The sequence below is a fragment of the Amblyraja radiata genome, chromosome 1, assembly GCF_010909765.2.
Source record: "Amblyraja radiata isolate CabotCenter1 chromosome 1, sAmbRad1.1.pri, whole genome shotgun sequence".
Lineage (NCBI taxonomy): Eukaryota > Metazoa > Chordata > Chondrichthyes > Rajiformes > Rajidae > Amblyraja > Amblyraja radiata.
In genome coordinates this window covers 46,208,343-46,227,096 of record NC_045956.1, presented here as the reverse complement: position 1 = coordinate 46,227,096, position 18,754 = coordinate 46,208,343, and the positions used below count along the sequence as shown (strand labels likewise).

Sequence of the window (18,754 nt, the reverse complement as noted above, 5' to 3'; positions counted from 1 at the left end):
CTTGGGTGCAGATGTGGCGGGGACGAAGGAATTGAGATTAGGGGATAGCATCTTTACAACAGGCAGGGTAGGAAGAAGTGTATATAATTGATAACTATAGGAGTCGGTAGGTTTGTCCTGATTTGTTGTGGTGTTTTCTTGTTTCCTGTACCCCACCCCTACTACAATCAGTCTGAAGAAGGGTCCCGACCTGAAATGTCACCTATCCATTTTCTTCAGTGGTAGACAAAAATGCTGGAGAAACTCAGCATCTGCTGTTCTTTCTCGAACATTTTCTCCAGAGATGCTGTCTGACCCGTTGAGCTACTCCAGCATTTTGTGTCCAACGCTAAACATTGCAGGGTACTAAATAAATGCTCCAAAACAGACAAAACAAAGTTAATTGGCCTCTGTAAAAAATGTTCCTTTCCTCATGTGTAGGGAGTCGAGGATGAAGTGAGAAAACATAAAACTAGTGTGAACCTGTGATCAATGGTTGGCATGCACTCGGTGGGCTGAAGAGCCTGTTTCCACACTGTATCTCTAAACCAAACTATAAATCAGGAATTACTTTGATTATACTATTAGAAAGAGATGTAATGATAGAAATGATGATCAGCGTAATTTATAACTCACCGTTATCCATTATTTGGATGTGGAACTGAAAGAGTAATGGAACCATTTTTAAACTTTCTAATTGCGCATCCAATGATGCTCCACAGGCTTTTAAGTTTGCAAGGTCAGTTTCCAGTTTTAGTTTCTGATTCTAAGATAGAAGACATTTGTAATTTTTAAATCAGTGATTAATCATGCTAAATAACAAATCACATTAGGGCCAGGTAATTAAGAACTAAGTTAGTTATACAATAATTCAACATTATTAAAGGGAAATAAAGGGATCATTTTCAGATTAGCAGGTAAAATATCATAATAATGAGTGATTGGGACACAGCTTTCTACAACCTGTATTAAACTGATCTGAATGTTAAAACTGAGATGAAAGGGCAAAGTATGACCAAGCTTGTTGATAATTTAAATGTCGTAGTATTCAAGAGTCAGCAAAGGAATACAGAAATAGGTCAACTGCGTGCTCATGATAATTCCAGATGGAGGAGTACACCCTTCTCCAAACACTTCTAGCTACCAGTGAGGCAAGTGGAAAAATAAAATATATGTTAAAATTATGAGTTACATGTTAACATTAGGAATTAACATAGTGAGTGTTTTCAGAGAAATCCAGACATGATTATACTAATCAGAATGTTAGCAAGCAAGCTTATCAAGCAATGATGATATCGAATGGGATTATGAGTTTTATGGCAAGTGCTTGAAGTCCAATATAATCGAATCTCACTGCAATTATATAGGGGCTTGATGTGTTTACCTTTGGTGATCTGTGTGCATTGAAGGTGGTGCAGATAAATGTATTTGATTCCTGGGTCAAAGGAGTTGTTGTACGAGGAATGGCCGAGTGCAAAGAGCCATTGTAACTGGAAAAATGTAGAATATCTGAAAGAGATTGACTAGATAAAATATTCATACAATGCTTTCTTTGGATATGAATCTAGAACTAAAATCATAATCTAATAGATAAGGTAGACACAAAATGCTGGAGTAACTCAGCGGGTCAGGCAGCATCTCTGGAGAGAAGGGTGACGTTTCGGGTTGAGACCCTTCTTCAGACTATCTAATGGACAAGGGGTTGACCAGTTTGGTTTGAGATGAGGAGAATGTTCTGTATTTGGACAGTGGGAATCTTTGAAACTTTTTTATCAACAAAAACTGCAGATGTTCAGATTCTGGGTATGTTTAAGGTTGAGATGAATACCCCTGTGGCATGAAGGCAGATTGTCAGAAATGTGGATTTGAAGTAGAGAAGTGAACTAAAGCGTACCTAATGGTGAAGTAGGCATTTGGCGCGTTTGCCTTCATTGGTTAGGGTATTGAGTACAGGAGTTGGGATGTCAAGTTACAGCTGTTGATCAGTCCATATTTGCAGTACTATGTATAGGTCTGATCACCCTGTGACAAGAGGAATGTAATTAAACTAGGAAGGATGCAACAAATATTGATGACAATGTTGCCTGGTCAAGAGGGTTTATGTTATAAGGAGAGGCTGGATAGACAAGGACTATTTTGGAGACCTACTTATGGAGGTTTGTAAAATCATGAGGTCACATAAGAGATAAATAGCTACTATCTTGTCCCCAGGGTAGGGGAGCATAAAACTAGAGGACATAGGTATTAGGTGAGGGGGGAAAAATTTAAATGAGAGCAACTTTTTTTTTACCCAGAAAGTGGTGAGTGAATGAAACAAGCCTCCAGTGGAAGTGGTGGGGTACAATTACAACATTTAAAAGACACTTGGACAGGTACAGCACAGGCTTGGAGGGACATGGCCCAGGCACAGGCAAGTGGGACCAGCTCAGTTGGGCAATTTGGTCGGCATGCACAAATTGAGCCGAAGGGCTTGTTTCCATGATTTGTAAATCTATTTGACACTATGAATGGTGGCTTCCAAAGTCAGCTTATAAATAGGTGTTAGTTTTGCAGCTTTCTCACCAAATCACCGTAAATTCATGGTTATATTTAATGCCATTGACTTGGCATATGCTGCACAACTGTTCTTTTAGAAAAAAAGCGAAATTTGCAAAATCCTCTGAATAAGCCCTTCAGGACAATTGCATAAAAGGAAAGACTGAACATTAAAGAGACAATATAAATTACCTTCAATCCGTCCAACTGTTTATTAATTTTTTTATGCTTATCTTGTACGTGCTCCAAAGAATTTTCAAGTTCACCAAGTTCAAACTCTCTTACTGCAAATCAAAGGAAACATTGTTTAAATCAATAAATGTCAAATCATGCGTGGACTACACATTTGCTACTAATTAAAAATCTTGGAAATGACGACGTACAGTTTATATTTACAAAGTTTGTGTTTGTGCAGAGGTGTGTCAATTAAGGCCAATGCTAATTTATTAAAAGAAGGTTGGATCTAACACACAGCTCAGTTTTTCAATAAAATGTGATACTTCATTGAATTTCAGGATGGAAAGGAGATGATTCTGTCTGCAACATGTATGGCAACAATTTGAATGTTTACAATTAGCAACCCTCTCTGTAAGCATGAAGAATTTGAAGAAGATTCTGCAATTATATCTGAAGTCTTTAAAAATGTTTTAACTTAGAGATACAATGTGGAAACAGACCCTTCGGCCCACCAAGTCCACACTGACTATCGACACCTACACACTAGTTCTATGCAATCCCACTTTCACATCCAAAGGGCAATGTTTGCAGAAGCCACTTAACCTACAAACCTGCACGTCTTTGGAAAACAGAGCACCCGTAGAAAACCCATGTAGTCACAGGAAGAATGTATAAGCGCTGCTCAGACAGCACCCCTAGTCAGGATCGAACTTTGGTCTCTGGTGCTGAGAGGCAGCAGCTCTCCCTCTGTGCCACAGTGCTGCCGCTTTGATGAACTGTTATATTACAATTGCAAAGTATTAAAGGAACAGTGGCAGCATGGATCCAGAACTAAGGTGGTAAGCTAACCATTTGGGTGAATCTTTGTTTTTTTTAGACTGGAGTATAGTGTAAAAGTGCCCCTCAGGATTTGGCTCTCCTTCAATGGTTATCTGAACTTGGATTCAGGCAACATATTTTCAAAAATCTCCAAGATACTTTCATAAATTTTCAAATGACCCAATGGTTATAAATAAACGAATAGACCATAGAACAGTGCAGCACTGGAACATGCCCTTCAGTCCACTATGTATATGTTGAGCATGACACAAAATTAAACTAATCTCCTCAGCCTGCATGTGGTCTACACTCCTCCATTCCCTGCATATCCAAGTGACCATCTAAAAGCCTTGTAAAAGCCACTATCATATCTGCCTTCATCACCCTGGCAGTGTGTACCAGGCGCCCAATACTCTCTTGCTCGCCGTCTAAAAAAAAAAACTTGCCCTGCACATCTCCTTAAACTTTACCTCTCTCTTCCAAAAGCTATGCCCTCTAGTCTTTGACACTGTCCTAAATGGTTTGAAGCTAACTGTGGGAAGAAATGGATTGACTAATGAAGTGGATGGGATCTGGCAATGATGTCATGCAGTTGGAAGGAAGGATGAGACGACAATAGTGCTACAATTTTCAAGATAGGGCTGAAAGACCGACAAGCATCAAGCTACATAATTCAAAGCATCAAAGTTTTCAGGCAAGTTGACAATCCTTAGATGTATAAAAAGGCAAAACATACAAAACTTAAGAAAAGACACAAGGTGCTGGAGTAACTCAGCGGGTCAGGCAGCATTTCTGGAGAACATGCATCTGTGATATTTTGGATTGGAACCTTTCTTCAGACAGTCTGAAGCATTTGAGCACCTGAAGCACTCCAGCACCTTGTCTTTTTTGTAAATCAGCATCAGCATCAGCATTTGTCTCTACAAAACTCAGTAAACCTTTGCAAGTCATTGGTTGATCTTTACTGCAGGACAGCTTATTTTAGATAAGATATTGCAGTGAAAATTTCGCAGATTGGTATCAGAATTGAGAAAATTATGTAATGGGAAAAGATCAGAGGTGGATGTTCTCCACAAAACAGATGTTACAAGGACATATTATAGAGCTATTAAAAATTGACGGTATTGATAACATAAATATTGCGAAGCTACTTCTTTAATGCAACAATTAGCTATCTAGTTTGCTGCCTGAAAGGATGAGTGAAATAAAATTAATTATAATTTTCACAGAGAAACTGATATGAAGATAGCGTGAAGAAGAGATACTCATTGAATAGTTTCTTTAAAGAGCATGGAAAATTATCTTTTAATTCTTAATTTCAGACTGAGTGGAAAGTTTTAATATCCGAGCATATATGACATATGAAAGCACAGTGGTGCAACGTGTAAAAAATACCCCTTGTGTATAAGGAGTGGATATGTAACTGGGATAGCATAGAACTAGTGTGAACAGATGATTAATAGTTGGCATGGACTCTGGTGGCCGTAGGGCCTGTTTCCATGCTGCATCTTTCAATCAATCTAACTGGCAGAATGGAATTAAATCCTTATAGGGGGTAGGATGGGAAGAAATATAGTCAAGATGGTCGTGAAAGTCGAAGTTAAATGGATTTAATGGCTTGCCTATCTCCTGACCTGAAGAGAGAAGGAAATAATCAGAGATGGACCTTGTGAAGGTGAGAACAGTATGGAAACTGACAGCAAAAGTAATAAAATTTGACTTCCCCACTGCTGCAATAAGCTGCACTAATGCAGACATAATTATACTGGACAAACAGTTGAGAAAGGGTGCCAGAGTCGGATTGAAACAAGACTGTTGCACATATCCTACAAAGAGGTAGCTATATCTTGGCTACGTCCAATTTCCATAGGTTCACATTTGATAAAGAATAGGTCTGAGATTGAAGCAGCTGTTCAACTTGAGAACAAGTTCAGACAAGCAAATTAATGGGTTGGGAGGGGTACTGGTAAGACATCTGTTCAAGGAAGAAGTGGTGAGATCTCAACCCTCTTAGTGAGGATACAGGTACAGAAGGATTTTTAATTCATAATAAGGATGAAGCAATTGGAACAAGGGAATTGTCAAAGCAGCAGAGGACATCAAAGGTGTCATGGGTGTATGTTAGGAAGGGACGACCGGGGGCAGAAGGATGCAGTTAAGAGATGAAGAAATAAATTTGGTGTTCAGGACCAGGATAAAAACCATGGGTCTGTCCACATAGCCCTGTTTGTGAATCTAGCATGAAAGGTAGGACAGGGCGTGCAGGGGTGGGTCAAAACTAGGCTGGACGATTTGGAGAGATTATTTTACAAGGAAATTACATTTGTGAATGCTTGGGAGACAATGGCCTGATGATTGGTGGCGATGACAGTCCAGAGGGATGTGTCTGAGTTAATGCTTGACCTCTGTGAGATTGAGGTAAAATGGCCAGACCCCACAGCACCAACCACAAAAAAATACAAGAGCACAGAATAGCAACATGTTAGGTTTAGGTTTATTATTGTCATATGTATCAAGATACAGTGAAAAGCTTTGTTTGCATGCTATCCAAACAGATCTGATATACCATACATAAATACAACCAAGTCAAACAGAAGTACACCAGGTAGAACGAAGGGGAAGATACAGAGTGCAGAATATAGTCCTCATCATTGTAGCGAATCAGTTCTGTAGAGAAACTCCAATCCCCACAATGGGGTAGAGTTGAAACGGATAGTATCCTAGTTTACAGAAGGTCAGCTCAGAAGTCTGATAACAGAGCATCACGTGTCATTTTGTACTCCCAAATCAAGTATTTACCAGATCAAATGAAGAATAAGGCTTCCATCACTCTAAATGTCTAAAGTACTTGAACCAAGGATGCAAACTTCCACATCAAAATCAGCAATTCATCACACAATGATGCCATATGTATGAAACTATAGGTAGCTGATGTACTTATAAGATTGCATTCAAGACCAGGAATAGATTTCAGGAAGGAACTTCTCTGCATAGATTGTGAACATTATGCTAAATCCCTACAAAATACAAGCACCACCACCTACCTGTCCTTAGTTGGCTAAATTACAGCATCTAATAAAAGTCAGTTATACCTTCCCTATAAATGTTGAGATAACACAAAAATAATAATAGCATTTACTTACATTTTACCTGCTTGAAAATAAATTCTTCCAAGAAACTTAGATTAAGTGATGTATAGTTATGCCTTGAGATCCGGCCACAAAAATGGGAGGATTCTGCCATATCAGCATCATCAACTGAATCTTCGTAACCCTGTTGCTGCTGCTTCGAGAGCTCAGCTGCCTCCTTCTCAAAGTCTCCTGTTTAAATTTAGAGTCACAGTTGTTACGTCTGAGCATGCAGTTTGAGAGGGAAGGGATTGATGTAATGCAGGGGTGGGCAACCTTGTTCTGCATAGGGGCCGGGAAGCATGTCTGTGAGCAGATGGCGGGCCACATCTATCACATGTACACATGGATCCCACCCCCATCCCGTCCCGGATGGCAGGCATCAAATCACGTGTTCACAGAAGGTAGACAAAAATGCTGAAGAAACTCAGCAGGTGAGGCAGCTTCATGCAATCCTTGCATGTCTCACCCACTGAGTTACTCCAGCATTTTTGTCTACCTTCGATTTTTCCAGCATCTACAGTTCTTTCTTAAACGTGTTCACAGAAGGTGCACAAACTTTTTCATAAATTGTTTGTTTGTGATGACAACTAAAATAATTTGAAGCTTTGCTAATGCAGTATTAACATCTTAAACATTTTGCAAACATTCTATATTTGTATCCTGACACACAATTTGAAACCTGACCAGAATCCAAAAGAGATGCTCTGGAGGATTTTATCTGTAGTAGCCTGGGCTTTATGTCTATGAGGTGTGTGCATGGTGTTGAAGAGAATTTGAAAGGTGCTATGGGGATCCTAGCTGTACCGAGGGATTGTCACAATGAGCTAAATATGTTTGTATTCATCAAACCATTTACACTTCTTAATAGGAAAAGCTAACCCATAATTTGAAAAAAAAACATTTTCTCAGGTAGTGCATTTTAGTGCCGGGAATCCAATATAAATCTCTGACCTCTGTTGCTGGAGTAAGTGAAGCAGCCACTCAACGGTGAGGTGCTTGGCTCAGGAGTAGACCCCAGATCGAATGGCAAGTGCAAACATAACAAGCAGAGCTTTAGCTTAGGAATTCAGTCCAGCCTATGAAAATGTACCTCATTTTGAAATACATTTAAACTTTGCTTGTCAAGTGGGCCAAACACTAATTAGATACAGTTGCTAATATTTATAGAAGGAACTTGAACAAAGTGTAAAGGTCACACTGATGATGAGCAATGAAAAATGGAGGCCGAGATGAAAATTTAAACAAGGGGTCGGCAACCTATGGCCCCCGGGCCGAATCCGGCCCGTAACCCGAAATCATCCGGCCGCAGACGTATTTTTTTTTCCTCAATCAACCGGCCCGCAGACTTCCGTCATCTCCGGTACCTGGAATATTTAAGAAAGAACTGCATATGGTGGAAAAATCGATGGTAGAAAAAAAATGCTGGAGTGAGTTTCCCCAGCATCTTTTTCTACCTCCGGTACCTGGAAGGTGATTTGGCTGTACGGCATCCTGCGCAAAGCCCCCGCATGGCTGCGCACCTTCTGTGTCTGGGCTTCACTGTCGGGATCGGGGTTGTCAGTGGGCCAGGGACGAGTGAGTATGATATTTGAGCTCAGTGCGTCCTCGAAGGGGCAGGATCTATGTGAACACATGATTTGATGCCTGCCATCCGGGGCGGGATGGTGGCGGGATCCATGTGTACACATGATAGATGTGGCCCGCCATCCGCTCACAGACATATGTCCTGGCCCCTTGGCAGAAAAGGTTGCCAACCCATGATTTAAACCAATACTGGAAACATCTGATGTATAAACAAGAAACGAACATGTCACGAGGCATATGAATTAGGAAGTAGTAAATATCTCACGATTCAAACTTTGAAGGAGATGCCTGAGAAATTTGCAGAAAATAAACTAAAATTAATAATGACACTGTGTAAGCTTGAGTAATACTACAACACGTGTGAGCACAAAGCTGGTGATTATGAATGAACAAAGAACTAACAATGGTACGTAAACAGGGGTCACAAGCTGTCTTTCAATGTGAACCAAGAACCAAAAGACACAGCGAGAATTCTAAGTTGAGAATCATGTACAAGTTGTTCATTCAGCCTGATCAAATAATGCTGGTGACAGGATATATTGAGACAGGTGCATGTGCTTGCCTGGCTGCCACACTCTGAATAAATATTACAGTCTACATAATTTGCATACATCATTATTTAAGTGCCCAAGTTTTGGCAATGCATGGCGACTAGCAGTGGTTGCTCTGGGGCAAGGCCCAGCGTATTAAATAACTGGAAAAAAAAGACTGACAGCTGAGAAGACCATGCCTCCAGCTTTCCCTGGTAGAACACAGAACAGCACAGGAACAGGCCCTTCAGCCCACAATGCCCATGCCGAACATGATGCCAAGACCATCTCTTTTCTAACTACGCAGAATCCATTTCCGTTCATTCTCAACATATCCATATACCTATCCAAAAACCTCTTAAATGCCACCATCGTAAGGGCCTCAAACCACCAATCCTGGCAGCGCGGATTCAGCCTCAGAGCAAGGTTGTACATCTCCTTTGAACTTTGCCCCACTTACCTTAAAGCTCTGCCCTCTAGTATTTGAATTTTGCATCCTGGGAAAAAGGTTCTGACTGTCTACTCATGCCTGTCATAATTTTATATATTTCTATCTTGGCCTCTGGTGTTCCAGAGACAAAAATCCATCCAACTTCTACCTGTTGCTAATATCCCCTAATCCAGGCATTATTCTGATAAATTTGTTCTGTGCCCTTTCCAAAGCCTCCACATCCTAGGTGTAATGCGGCGACCAGAACTGCATGCAATACTCTAAATGTGGTCTAACTAAAGTCCTATAAAGTTGACGTCCTGATTTATACCCAATGCCGCGACCTATGAAGACAGGCATGACATTTGCCTTTTTTGCCACTGTATCTACTTGGAGGGATATTTGGGTCCTATTCCATAACTCCCTGAAAGTGCGATACATCAATGCTGTTGAGGGTCATGCCATTAATTATATATTTTCCCCCTCACATTTGACCTCCCAAAGGGCAACAGCTTGCAATTGCTCAGATTAAACTCCATCTGCCATTTCTCCACCCATTTCTGTAGCAGATCGATATCCCGCTGTATAACTTGACAGCCCTCCTCACAGTCTATGACCCCAGCGATCTTGGTGTCATCTGCAAACTTACTAACCAACCTATCTACGCTTATGTCCAAGTCATTTATATACATCATAAACATCCGAGGTCCCAGCACAGATCACTGCTGAACTGCACTGGTCACAGACCTCTAGTCTGAATATTGTCCTTCCACCACAATCCCCTGTCTTCTGTCTGTAAGGCAATTCCAAATCTATACTACCTACTCACTGTTAATCCCATGCATCTGAATCATCAGGATCAGCTTTCCATTGGGCCCTTTGACAAATGCCTTTCTAAAATACGTAGACAACACCCACTGCCCTCCCCTCATTGATCACCTTTGTCAACCTCAAAAAGCAAACATGTTAATGAGTCAAGACATAGAAACATAGAAAATAGGTGCAGGAGGAGGCCATTCGGCCCTTCGAGCCAGCACCGCCATTCATTGTGATCATGGCTGATCATCCCCTATCAATAACCCGTGCCTGCCTTCTCCCCATATCCCTTGTACACGACCTGTCGTGTACAAAGCCAGGTCTGAAGGGTCTCGATCCGAAACATCACCCATTCCTTCTCTCCAAAGATGCTGCCCGTCGGGCCGAGTTACTCCAGCATTTTGTGTGTATCTTGTGTACAAAGCCATGTTGATTGCCCCTAATTAACCCATTCTCTGCCAAATGAGATTAAATCCTACCCCAAAGTATCCTTTCCAATAGCTTCCCTACCACTGACATGAGGCTCACCGGCCTATAATTCCCTGGATTCTCTCTAACTCCCTTCTTAAACACAGAAACAACTTTAGCTACTCTCCAGTCCTCCAGTACCTCGCCTGTGGCTAGTGAAGTCACATACATCTTCATCAAGGTTCCCGCGATCTCCTCTCGTCGCACACCTGGGATAAATCTCATCAGGTCCCGGGGATTTATCCACCTTAATGCTCTTCAAAAGCTCTAACACCTCCCCTTAATCTCAAACTGCCCTTCCATGTTAGTATTCTCCACACAATTCATTGCCTTCCATGTCCTTCTCCTTGGTGAAAATAGATGCAAAGTCTTATTTAGTTCCTACATCCCCAGACTCAAAGTACTAATTTCTTTCTTGATCCTTGAGTGGTCCTGCTTTCTCCCTGGTTACATTCTTGCTTTTCATATAGGTATAAAGAGCTTTGGGATTTGGGGCCCTTCTATTTGCCCGCTTGAGTTATTTTCTTCATTCGTTATATTTCCCAAAGGCCTCTCAGATCTTGCTTGTGCTCCCTTTTTCTCTTTGATCAAATTTACAACCTCTGGTGATATTCAGAAACTAAGTTTTTTTTTTTAAATTAATGAATCATTTGAAGCATTTTAAAGATTAAAAAATAAAAGGTCAATCACCTAGAGATAAAAGTAAACAATTGATTTAAACAATTACGTTACTTCTCCATTTATATAAATTGGGCTCTGTTCCATGTCTAAAGGATCTGTCCCATTTTCACTACCTAATTCACGACCTCTGTCGTGTTTGCCCTTGACTCATACTCGCAGCATGGTCGTCACGAGGTCGTAGGTAGGTCGTAGCAGGCCATGATGCTAGTCGTAGGTACTCGTGGCATCAAGTAGGTTGGGGCGTTTTTTTCTAACCTGATGAAAAATGTCCACGAGTAAAAAAGGTCGTGAATTATGTTTTGAAAGTGGGACAGACCCTTAACTCAGCAGCGGTTCAGCAGATGGGGCCCTCAGCACAAATACCAGGAATTCAGCAAATCCCTGTTTGGAATCCTGAATTTCCTAACACTGGCAAGAATAAATGCCAGCAGTTCACTGTGGTCGACTGCCAACATCTACTCACAAGTTCCAGTCCAGTACTCCTACATTGGAGCCAACAGAAAATATAAAAATGACTGGCCTTTTGCAAAAGTAGCATGGCTTACTTCCAACATACAAGATCTTACACGTTTTGCCGTGACAAAAAATGTTTGAGGACTTCCAATGTTTCTGTGGGTAGATGAAAACAGAGAATATAGAAAACAGAATATAAACAGTTTCTCATGACATTTTTCAATATGGTAAGGTGATATAATAAAGACTAATCTTCTATCTACCCTTTAAATGCAATATATACGAGTGAGTTTCCATTGCTCTATAGCCAGTGAATTCTTGCATTTCACATATTTCTTTATAATATAAGTCTTTTGACCGTTTCAGTCCTTGCCAGCCGTCAGAGCACTCTCATAAGTCCCATTCCTCCACTCATCAAGTTCAAGTGAGTTCAAGTACATCTCCCTGTAACTTCATTCTCTTTCTCATGCCCATCAAGTGCCCTTATTTCTCCAGCCACCCATATATACTAGGGATAAATCACACTACCTAATCAATTTGCAAGCATTCAAAAGAGTCAAGAGTGTTTGATTGTCATATGTCCTAAAACAGAACAATGACATTTTTACTTGCAGCAGCACAACAGATATGTAAACATAGCGCTGTGTAAACACCATAATAAACAATGCAAAAGATGTGTGTATGTGTATGTATATATCTATAATCTATATATCTATATACGGCTATAACATCCAGGGAAAACATACAAACTCCACACAGACAACAAACTATGAACATTTTCTCAACTCAATTCTAAATGAACAAGAACTTATCCTACTCGTCCTGGTTCCAGACGATCCTGCCAGAGTAAACAGCCTCGAGCATCTATCATGTCAAGACATTTCAGCACTCATTCTTCTGAAATTTGAGCATGAACGTAGCGTAATTAATCTCTCCCCTTGGGAGAGCTCTCTTATCGCAAGAACCAATGAAATGAAGTGACACTGCACTCCTCTCTTAGGCAAGTTAACACTTTTATTCCTCAGGTACAGATACAGGAATCCAGGTGTGTTTTTGCAGAACCTCTGTACAAATGCAACAAAATTTCCATATTTTGGTAGTGCAACCTGCTTAAACTACACACGTATATTGTATTGCTGTGCTAACCAATTTCTCTACTTGTATGTCAATATTTGTACATCAGCTCCATGGCTACCCAGATCCTCCAAACGCAAAGATTTATTGGTTTACCTATCACAGGGGTCAGCAACCTACAGGCCCCTGGGCTAAATGCGGTCCGTAACCCGAAACCATCCAGCCCGCAGGTGGATTTTTTTCCCCCGTAATCATCCGGCCCGCCAAGCGCCGAGCTCTGGCTGTACCGCATCCTGCCCAAAGCCGCTGGCAGGGCCTCGTACCTTCTGTGAACACATTTAAAAAAGAACTGCAGATGCTGGAAAAATCGAAGGTAGACAAAAATGCTGGAGAAACTAAGCGGGTGAGACATGCAAGGATTGCATGAGGCTACCTCACCCGCTGAGTTTCTCCAGCATTTTTGTCTACCTTCTGTGAACACGTGATTTGATGCCTGCCATCCGGGACGGGATCCACGTGTACACGTGATAGATGTGGCGCGCCATCCGCTCAGACATGCGTCCTGGACCCTATGCACGAAAAGGTTGCCGACCCTTGACCCATCATTTACAAACTCCATTTCCATATACTTTCTATCTCTCAACTTCCAAATCCACACAGTGCCATGTACATTTTAGAAGCATTTTTGCAATACACCAATAAAAGTAACTTTATTCGAACATCCTACGCTTTGCCATTGATGCTTTTAGAGAGATTAGTAATGTTAATTGAAACTGGATACATCATGTAGCCTGAAATGTATAAATCTTTACCTGTTAAATTCTGAAGATGCTGTCTTCCAAAAAGATGTTCCTTTTTGTTATGTAGTGAACTAAAATACTGATTACATGTTTTGCAGTACAGATCATTGTTTCCCTCATCCTGCGTAACAAACACATCCAGTTACTGAATCAACGTATTGCTCATGCACATTATTTCTTGATAAATTACTTTCATCTTAAAAGCAGAACTATAGATCCAAAATACAAATTGAACCAAATTGTTGAGTCATTTTCATTGATATTATCTGCATTTAAAACAAAGTCACACCGGGCCAATCAATTAGCATCTGTTTAAAGAACATGAAACATTCGTCTAAACACTTTGTAATGATTCGTGCAAGTGGGTAAAATATTATATGACATTTCACATATGCAATATGAAAGAGTGAATATGCAAACCAATGAGAAGCAATATTTTTAAAAATAATAACTTCCACCAACCTCCACAATTTACTGGATTACAAGGAGCATACTGGAATATAGGAACACTGAATAAGCAATTTGTCCCCCGAGTCTGTTTCATTCTTCAATGGCTGAACTGTGGGCTAACCTCACAGCTGCTCCAGCTTTAGCAAATATCCAGGGGCAACAAAATCCAATTTCAGAAAACTGATATGGTAGTAACTGTTATTTAACCTTCTACATGCAGAAGTATTTCCTAACTTCATTCCTGAAAGACCTGCCATGGTTTTTAGAATAATGACTACTGGTTATAACTCAAGAATACCCAACCAAAGGAGGCCTCTCTTGCATTTGTAGAGAGGCGGAAACAATTGCACCAGCGGATGGTTTTATCTCTAGATGGAGGAGCACCTTGGAGATAATGTAGACAGAAATAACTGCAGATGCTGGTTGGTGTAAAAATACACAAAGTGCTGGAATAACTCAGTGGGTCAGGCAGCTTCTCTGGAGTACATGGATAGGTTATGTTTTGGGTCTGAAGTCCCGACTCAAAAAGGTATCTATCTATGTTCTGCAGAGATGATGGAGTTACTCCAGCGATTTGTGTCTCACTTTGGGATAGTGTTTGGCTGAGTAGCTCAGGATCACTAGGCTATATGTTTGAGTCATGATTGCATAATCCAAACACACATTTATGTAGTACTGAAAACTCAGTCCTGACTGAAGGTTTGAATGTGACTTTTGAGAGATGCGCCACCTGCCTATCTAGGTGGATATAAATGAATGTACAGTGGCTTGCAAAAGTATTCATACCCCTTGAACTTTTCCACATTTTGTCACGTTACAACCACAAACGTAAATGTATTTTATTGGGATTTTATGTGATAGACCAACACAAAGTGGCGCATATTGTGAAGTGGAAGGAAAATGATACATGGTTTTCAAATTTTTTTAGCAATAAAAAACTGAAAAGTGTGGTGTGCAAAAGTATTCAGCCCCCTTTACTCTGATACCCCTAAATAAAATCCAGTGCAACCAATTGCCTTCAGAAGTCACCTAATTAGTAAATAGAGTCCACTTGTGTGTAATCTAATCTCAGTATAAATACAGCTGTTCTGTGAAGGCCTCAGAGGTTTGTTAGAGAACATTAGTGAACAAACAGCATCATGAAGCCCAAGGAACACACCAGACAGGTCAGGGATAAAGTTGTGGAGAAGTTTAAAGCTGGGTTAGGTTATAAAAAAATATCCCAAGCTTTGAACATCTCACGGAGCACTGTTCAATCCATCATCCGAAAATGGAAAGAGTATGGCACAACTGCAAACCTACCAAGACATGGCCGTCCACCTAAACTGACAGGCCGGGCAAGGAGAGCATTGATCAGAGAAGCAGCCAAGAGACCCATGGTAACTCTGGAGGAGCTGCAGAGATCCACAGCTCAGGTGGGAGAATCTGTCCACAGGACAACTATTAGTCGTGCACTCCACAAATCGGGCCTTTATGGAAGAGTGGCAAGAAGAAAGCCATTGTTGAAAAAAAGCCATAAGAAGTCCCATTTGCAGTTTGCCACAAGCCATGTGGGGGACACAGCAAACATGTGGAGGAAGGTGCTCTGGTCAGATGAGACCAAAATTGAAGTTTTTGGCCTAAATGCAAAACGCTATGTGTGGCGGAAAACTAACACTGCACATCACCCTGAACACACCATCCCCACTGTGAATCATGGTGGTGGCAGCATCATGCTGTGGGGATGCTTTTCTTCAGCAGGGACAGGGAAGCTGGTCAGAGTTGATGGGAAGATGGATGGAGCCAAATACAGGGCAATCTTGGAAGAAAACCTGTTAGAGTCTGCAAAAGACTTGAGACTGGGGCGGAGGTTCACCTTCCAGCAGGACAACGACCCTAAACATACAGCCAGAGCTACAATGGAATGGTTTAGATCAAAGCATATTCATGTGTTAGAATGGCCCAGTCAAAGTCCAGACCTAAATCCAATTGAGAATCTCTGGCAAGACTTGAAAATTGCTGTTCACAGACACTCTCCATCCAATCTGACTGAGCTTGAGCTATTTTGCAAAGAAGAATGGGCAAAAATTTCAGTCTCTAGATGAGCAAAGCTGGTAGAGACATACCCCAAAAGACTTGCAGCTGTAATTGCAGCGAAAGGTGGTTCTACAAAGTATTGACTCAGGGGGGCTGAATACTTTTGCACGCCACACTTTTCAGTTTTTTATTTGTAAAAAAATTTGAAAACCATGTATCATTTTCCTTCCACTTCACAATTATGCACCACTTTGTGTTGGTCTATCACATAAAATCCCAATAAAATACATTTACGTTTGTGGTTGTAACGTGACAAAATGTGGAAAAGTTCAAGGGGTATGAAAACTTTTGCAAGCCACTGTAAAGCACTATTTGAAAAGCAGATGTTTATCTGCCATCTTGACTTGCAATCATATTCTAAAAGCTGTGGAAATAATCTTTGTCTCATGTCTTAGTGCGGTTTTACACCAGTCAATTTGTGTTCAGTAATGTCACGTATACATAATTCAAAAATATTAATTTTCTCTCAGGATACATGTAGTTATAAGACCACGTGTGGAGGACTTACTTTCTTTCACTAGGCAAACTATTTCACCAATATATTTCTATAGTATTTCATCATTATACATATATGTTTATATATATTATATATAAAGGTTAAATAGATTAAATGCTATGAAATAAAATCTTTACTTACACATATTTCTGACATTGTAACAGCTTCACCTTCATATTCCGTATCCAGAGATTCAACATCTAATTGGAGAAGAGTGTTACATTAAATACAATTTGAATTGCCAATATCCTAATGCCTCACAAGCAGCAGGATAACATCTCAACAAGTTAAACACAATAATCTCCACTGCTGACATTATGTGGCTTCATTTTCTATGCTAGCAGTGGAAATACTTACACCTGCCAGTCTGCTATGGTCCCATCAATATATAATTCCACCCCGAACTAAAATGCAAAATTTCTAACTGAAATTTGCCCAAAAATGTTAATCTGTTTTTCACCACAACATCACAATCACAGAATATTTTTAATTATACATCAGTGAGTGGCATGTCTGCTCTTGCATACATTGCATGGCTAAATGATAAACAAATCTAATTTACTTGAACTGGAGTTGTACACTGACAAGTATGTTTGAATTTTCACAAACAAATATCAATTAATCTCTGTATCTGGTAAGAAAAAGTTTAAATGATAAAATATGTAGTTTGGTGACAATCCACATTGTATAGACCTGAGATGGTAACGCTGTTTCTGATTAGCATTACCAGCATTTGTTGGTTTTACTTTCATATTTTATGCATCTGCAGTATTTTGCTTTTGGATTGTTAGGTTTTTTTTTCTCTACCCACACCCCTATCAGCAAAGTTGTCTGCTGTTAAAGTGAGTTCCTCATACAGCACATTTTAGAAACAAACTTTATCTGAGAAAAACAATATAAGGGAAATATTTCCTCTCTTACCACACAGTTTTTTTACTTTGTTTATTGCTCTTCTTTTAAGAAAAGCTTGATAAGCTTCTGAATTTTGATATGCCTTCAGCTCCTCAATATACCGGCACTTATCCTTTTCTGCTTCATCAATGTACTTCTGTCCAGAAAACAGAGAGTGTAAGTAACAGCAAAGTTCATTTATACACACACAAAGACAGGTTGAGGGCCAAGGTTGGTATTAAAAATGATGTTACAATCATAACATCAGAAATCTCAACAGGTGTGTTGGGATCACATTATGTAATTCAATCCATTTCCAGTGAAAATTGCAACATGGCCTGGATCATGATTGCCAATTAGAGTTGAAGAGATAATTGAAATTTACACTTACAACCGATGGATGGCCTATCTTCCACTTTCAGTTGGTAATAAACAGACCTTTGGCTGGTTATAAACTGCCTTTGAGAGATTACTGAAGGCAAGACTTTTATTAACAGTCGTGCCAGATTCCATGTAGTAAGGAAAGGCCACGCCATTACAGAATTTAAACAGGGTAAATCAGTAAATATTTTTGTCGGGGCTATTGCTCGAAAAATAGAAAATTCACAACAAAAGCGTATTAATACTGGAGCTTATTTTTAGATATTAATTGAATCATGGTGGAAAGAGCACATTGGAAAAGATCAACCTGCTTCTCTTTCTGCCTGTTACATCAGTGGATAATTCCTAAAATCAGGACACCAAGATTACTAATAGGATATGTTAGTTAATGGAATCACAGTGTAAACATTACATGCAGGAGCAACATTTAAGCTCGAGGTAATAATGCACCGACGTGAAGAAAAACTTCGCAACCAACTCTTCTTCTCTCCCTATCTATTTTTCTCCCAAAGTGTTATGGGGGAAGAGGGGGGAAGGCAACTGAATGCTAAATTTTGAGAATAATAACCTAAATATTGATTTCTGGTAAACTAATAAAAATAATCATATGGAATTTCTCACATGTTTTCCCTCCTGAGAGAGCTGTGACCACTGAGTGCCCAGCAACTTTGTAATCTCTGTAAAACGAAGTTCCGGATGTTCAATTTTCAGCTTGGATCTTTGTTCATTCAGGAATAACACATATCTGTCAGGGAGTTACAAGAGATTAAAGGAACAAACTATTCAAAACCAGTGCCAAAGTTAATTAAACATTTTTTTAAATAAAAAATGTTCAAAGGAATAGATCTTGTAACATTTTAACTACACGTAATGATATTGGCAAAAGGAGACAATAATGTGAATAAATCATGTTTAATAAGTGCATTTTCATATACATAGAAATATCCAGATTCAGAATTAACACAGAATTAACAATTCAGGCA

General features: G+C 39.9%; 1 protein-coding gene across 5 annotated transcripts in view; it reads right to left on the bottom strand.

Annotated features, from left to right (window-relative positions):
* LOC116973201 overlaps positions 1-18,754 on the bottom strand; it is a 51,036-nt gene that overhangs the window by 15,510 nt on the left and 16,772 nt on the right. Inside the window, exons 5-11 of one of the 5 annotated variants that reach the window (XM_033021060.1) lie at positions 18,393-18,516; positions 17,421-17,547; positions 16,641-16,699; positions 13,490-13,601; positions 6,654-6,830; positions 2,707-2,798; positions 612-745 (exon numbers count right to left, since the gene is read on the bottom strand). In XM_033021060.1, the coding sequence (XP_032876951.1) occupies positions 612-745; positions 2,707-2,798; positions 6,654-6,830; positions 13,490-13,601; positions 16,641-16,699; positions 17,421-17,547; positions 18,393-18,516 (825 nt within the window). The remainder of the gene's footprint in view (positions 1-611; positions 746-2,706; positions 2,799-6,653; positions 6,831-13,489; positions 13,602-16,640; positions 16,700-17,420; positions 17,548-18,392; positions 18,517-18,754) is intronic. The other 4 variants (XM_033021046.1, XM_033021054.1, XM_033021069.1 and 1 more) reach the window with 4 other exon arrangements.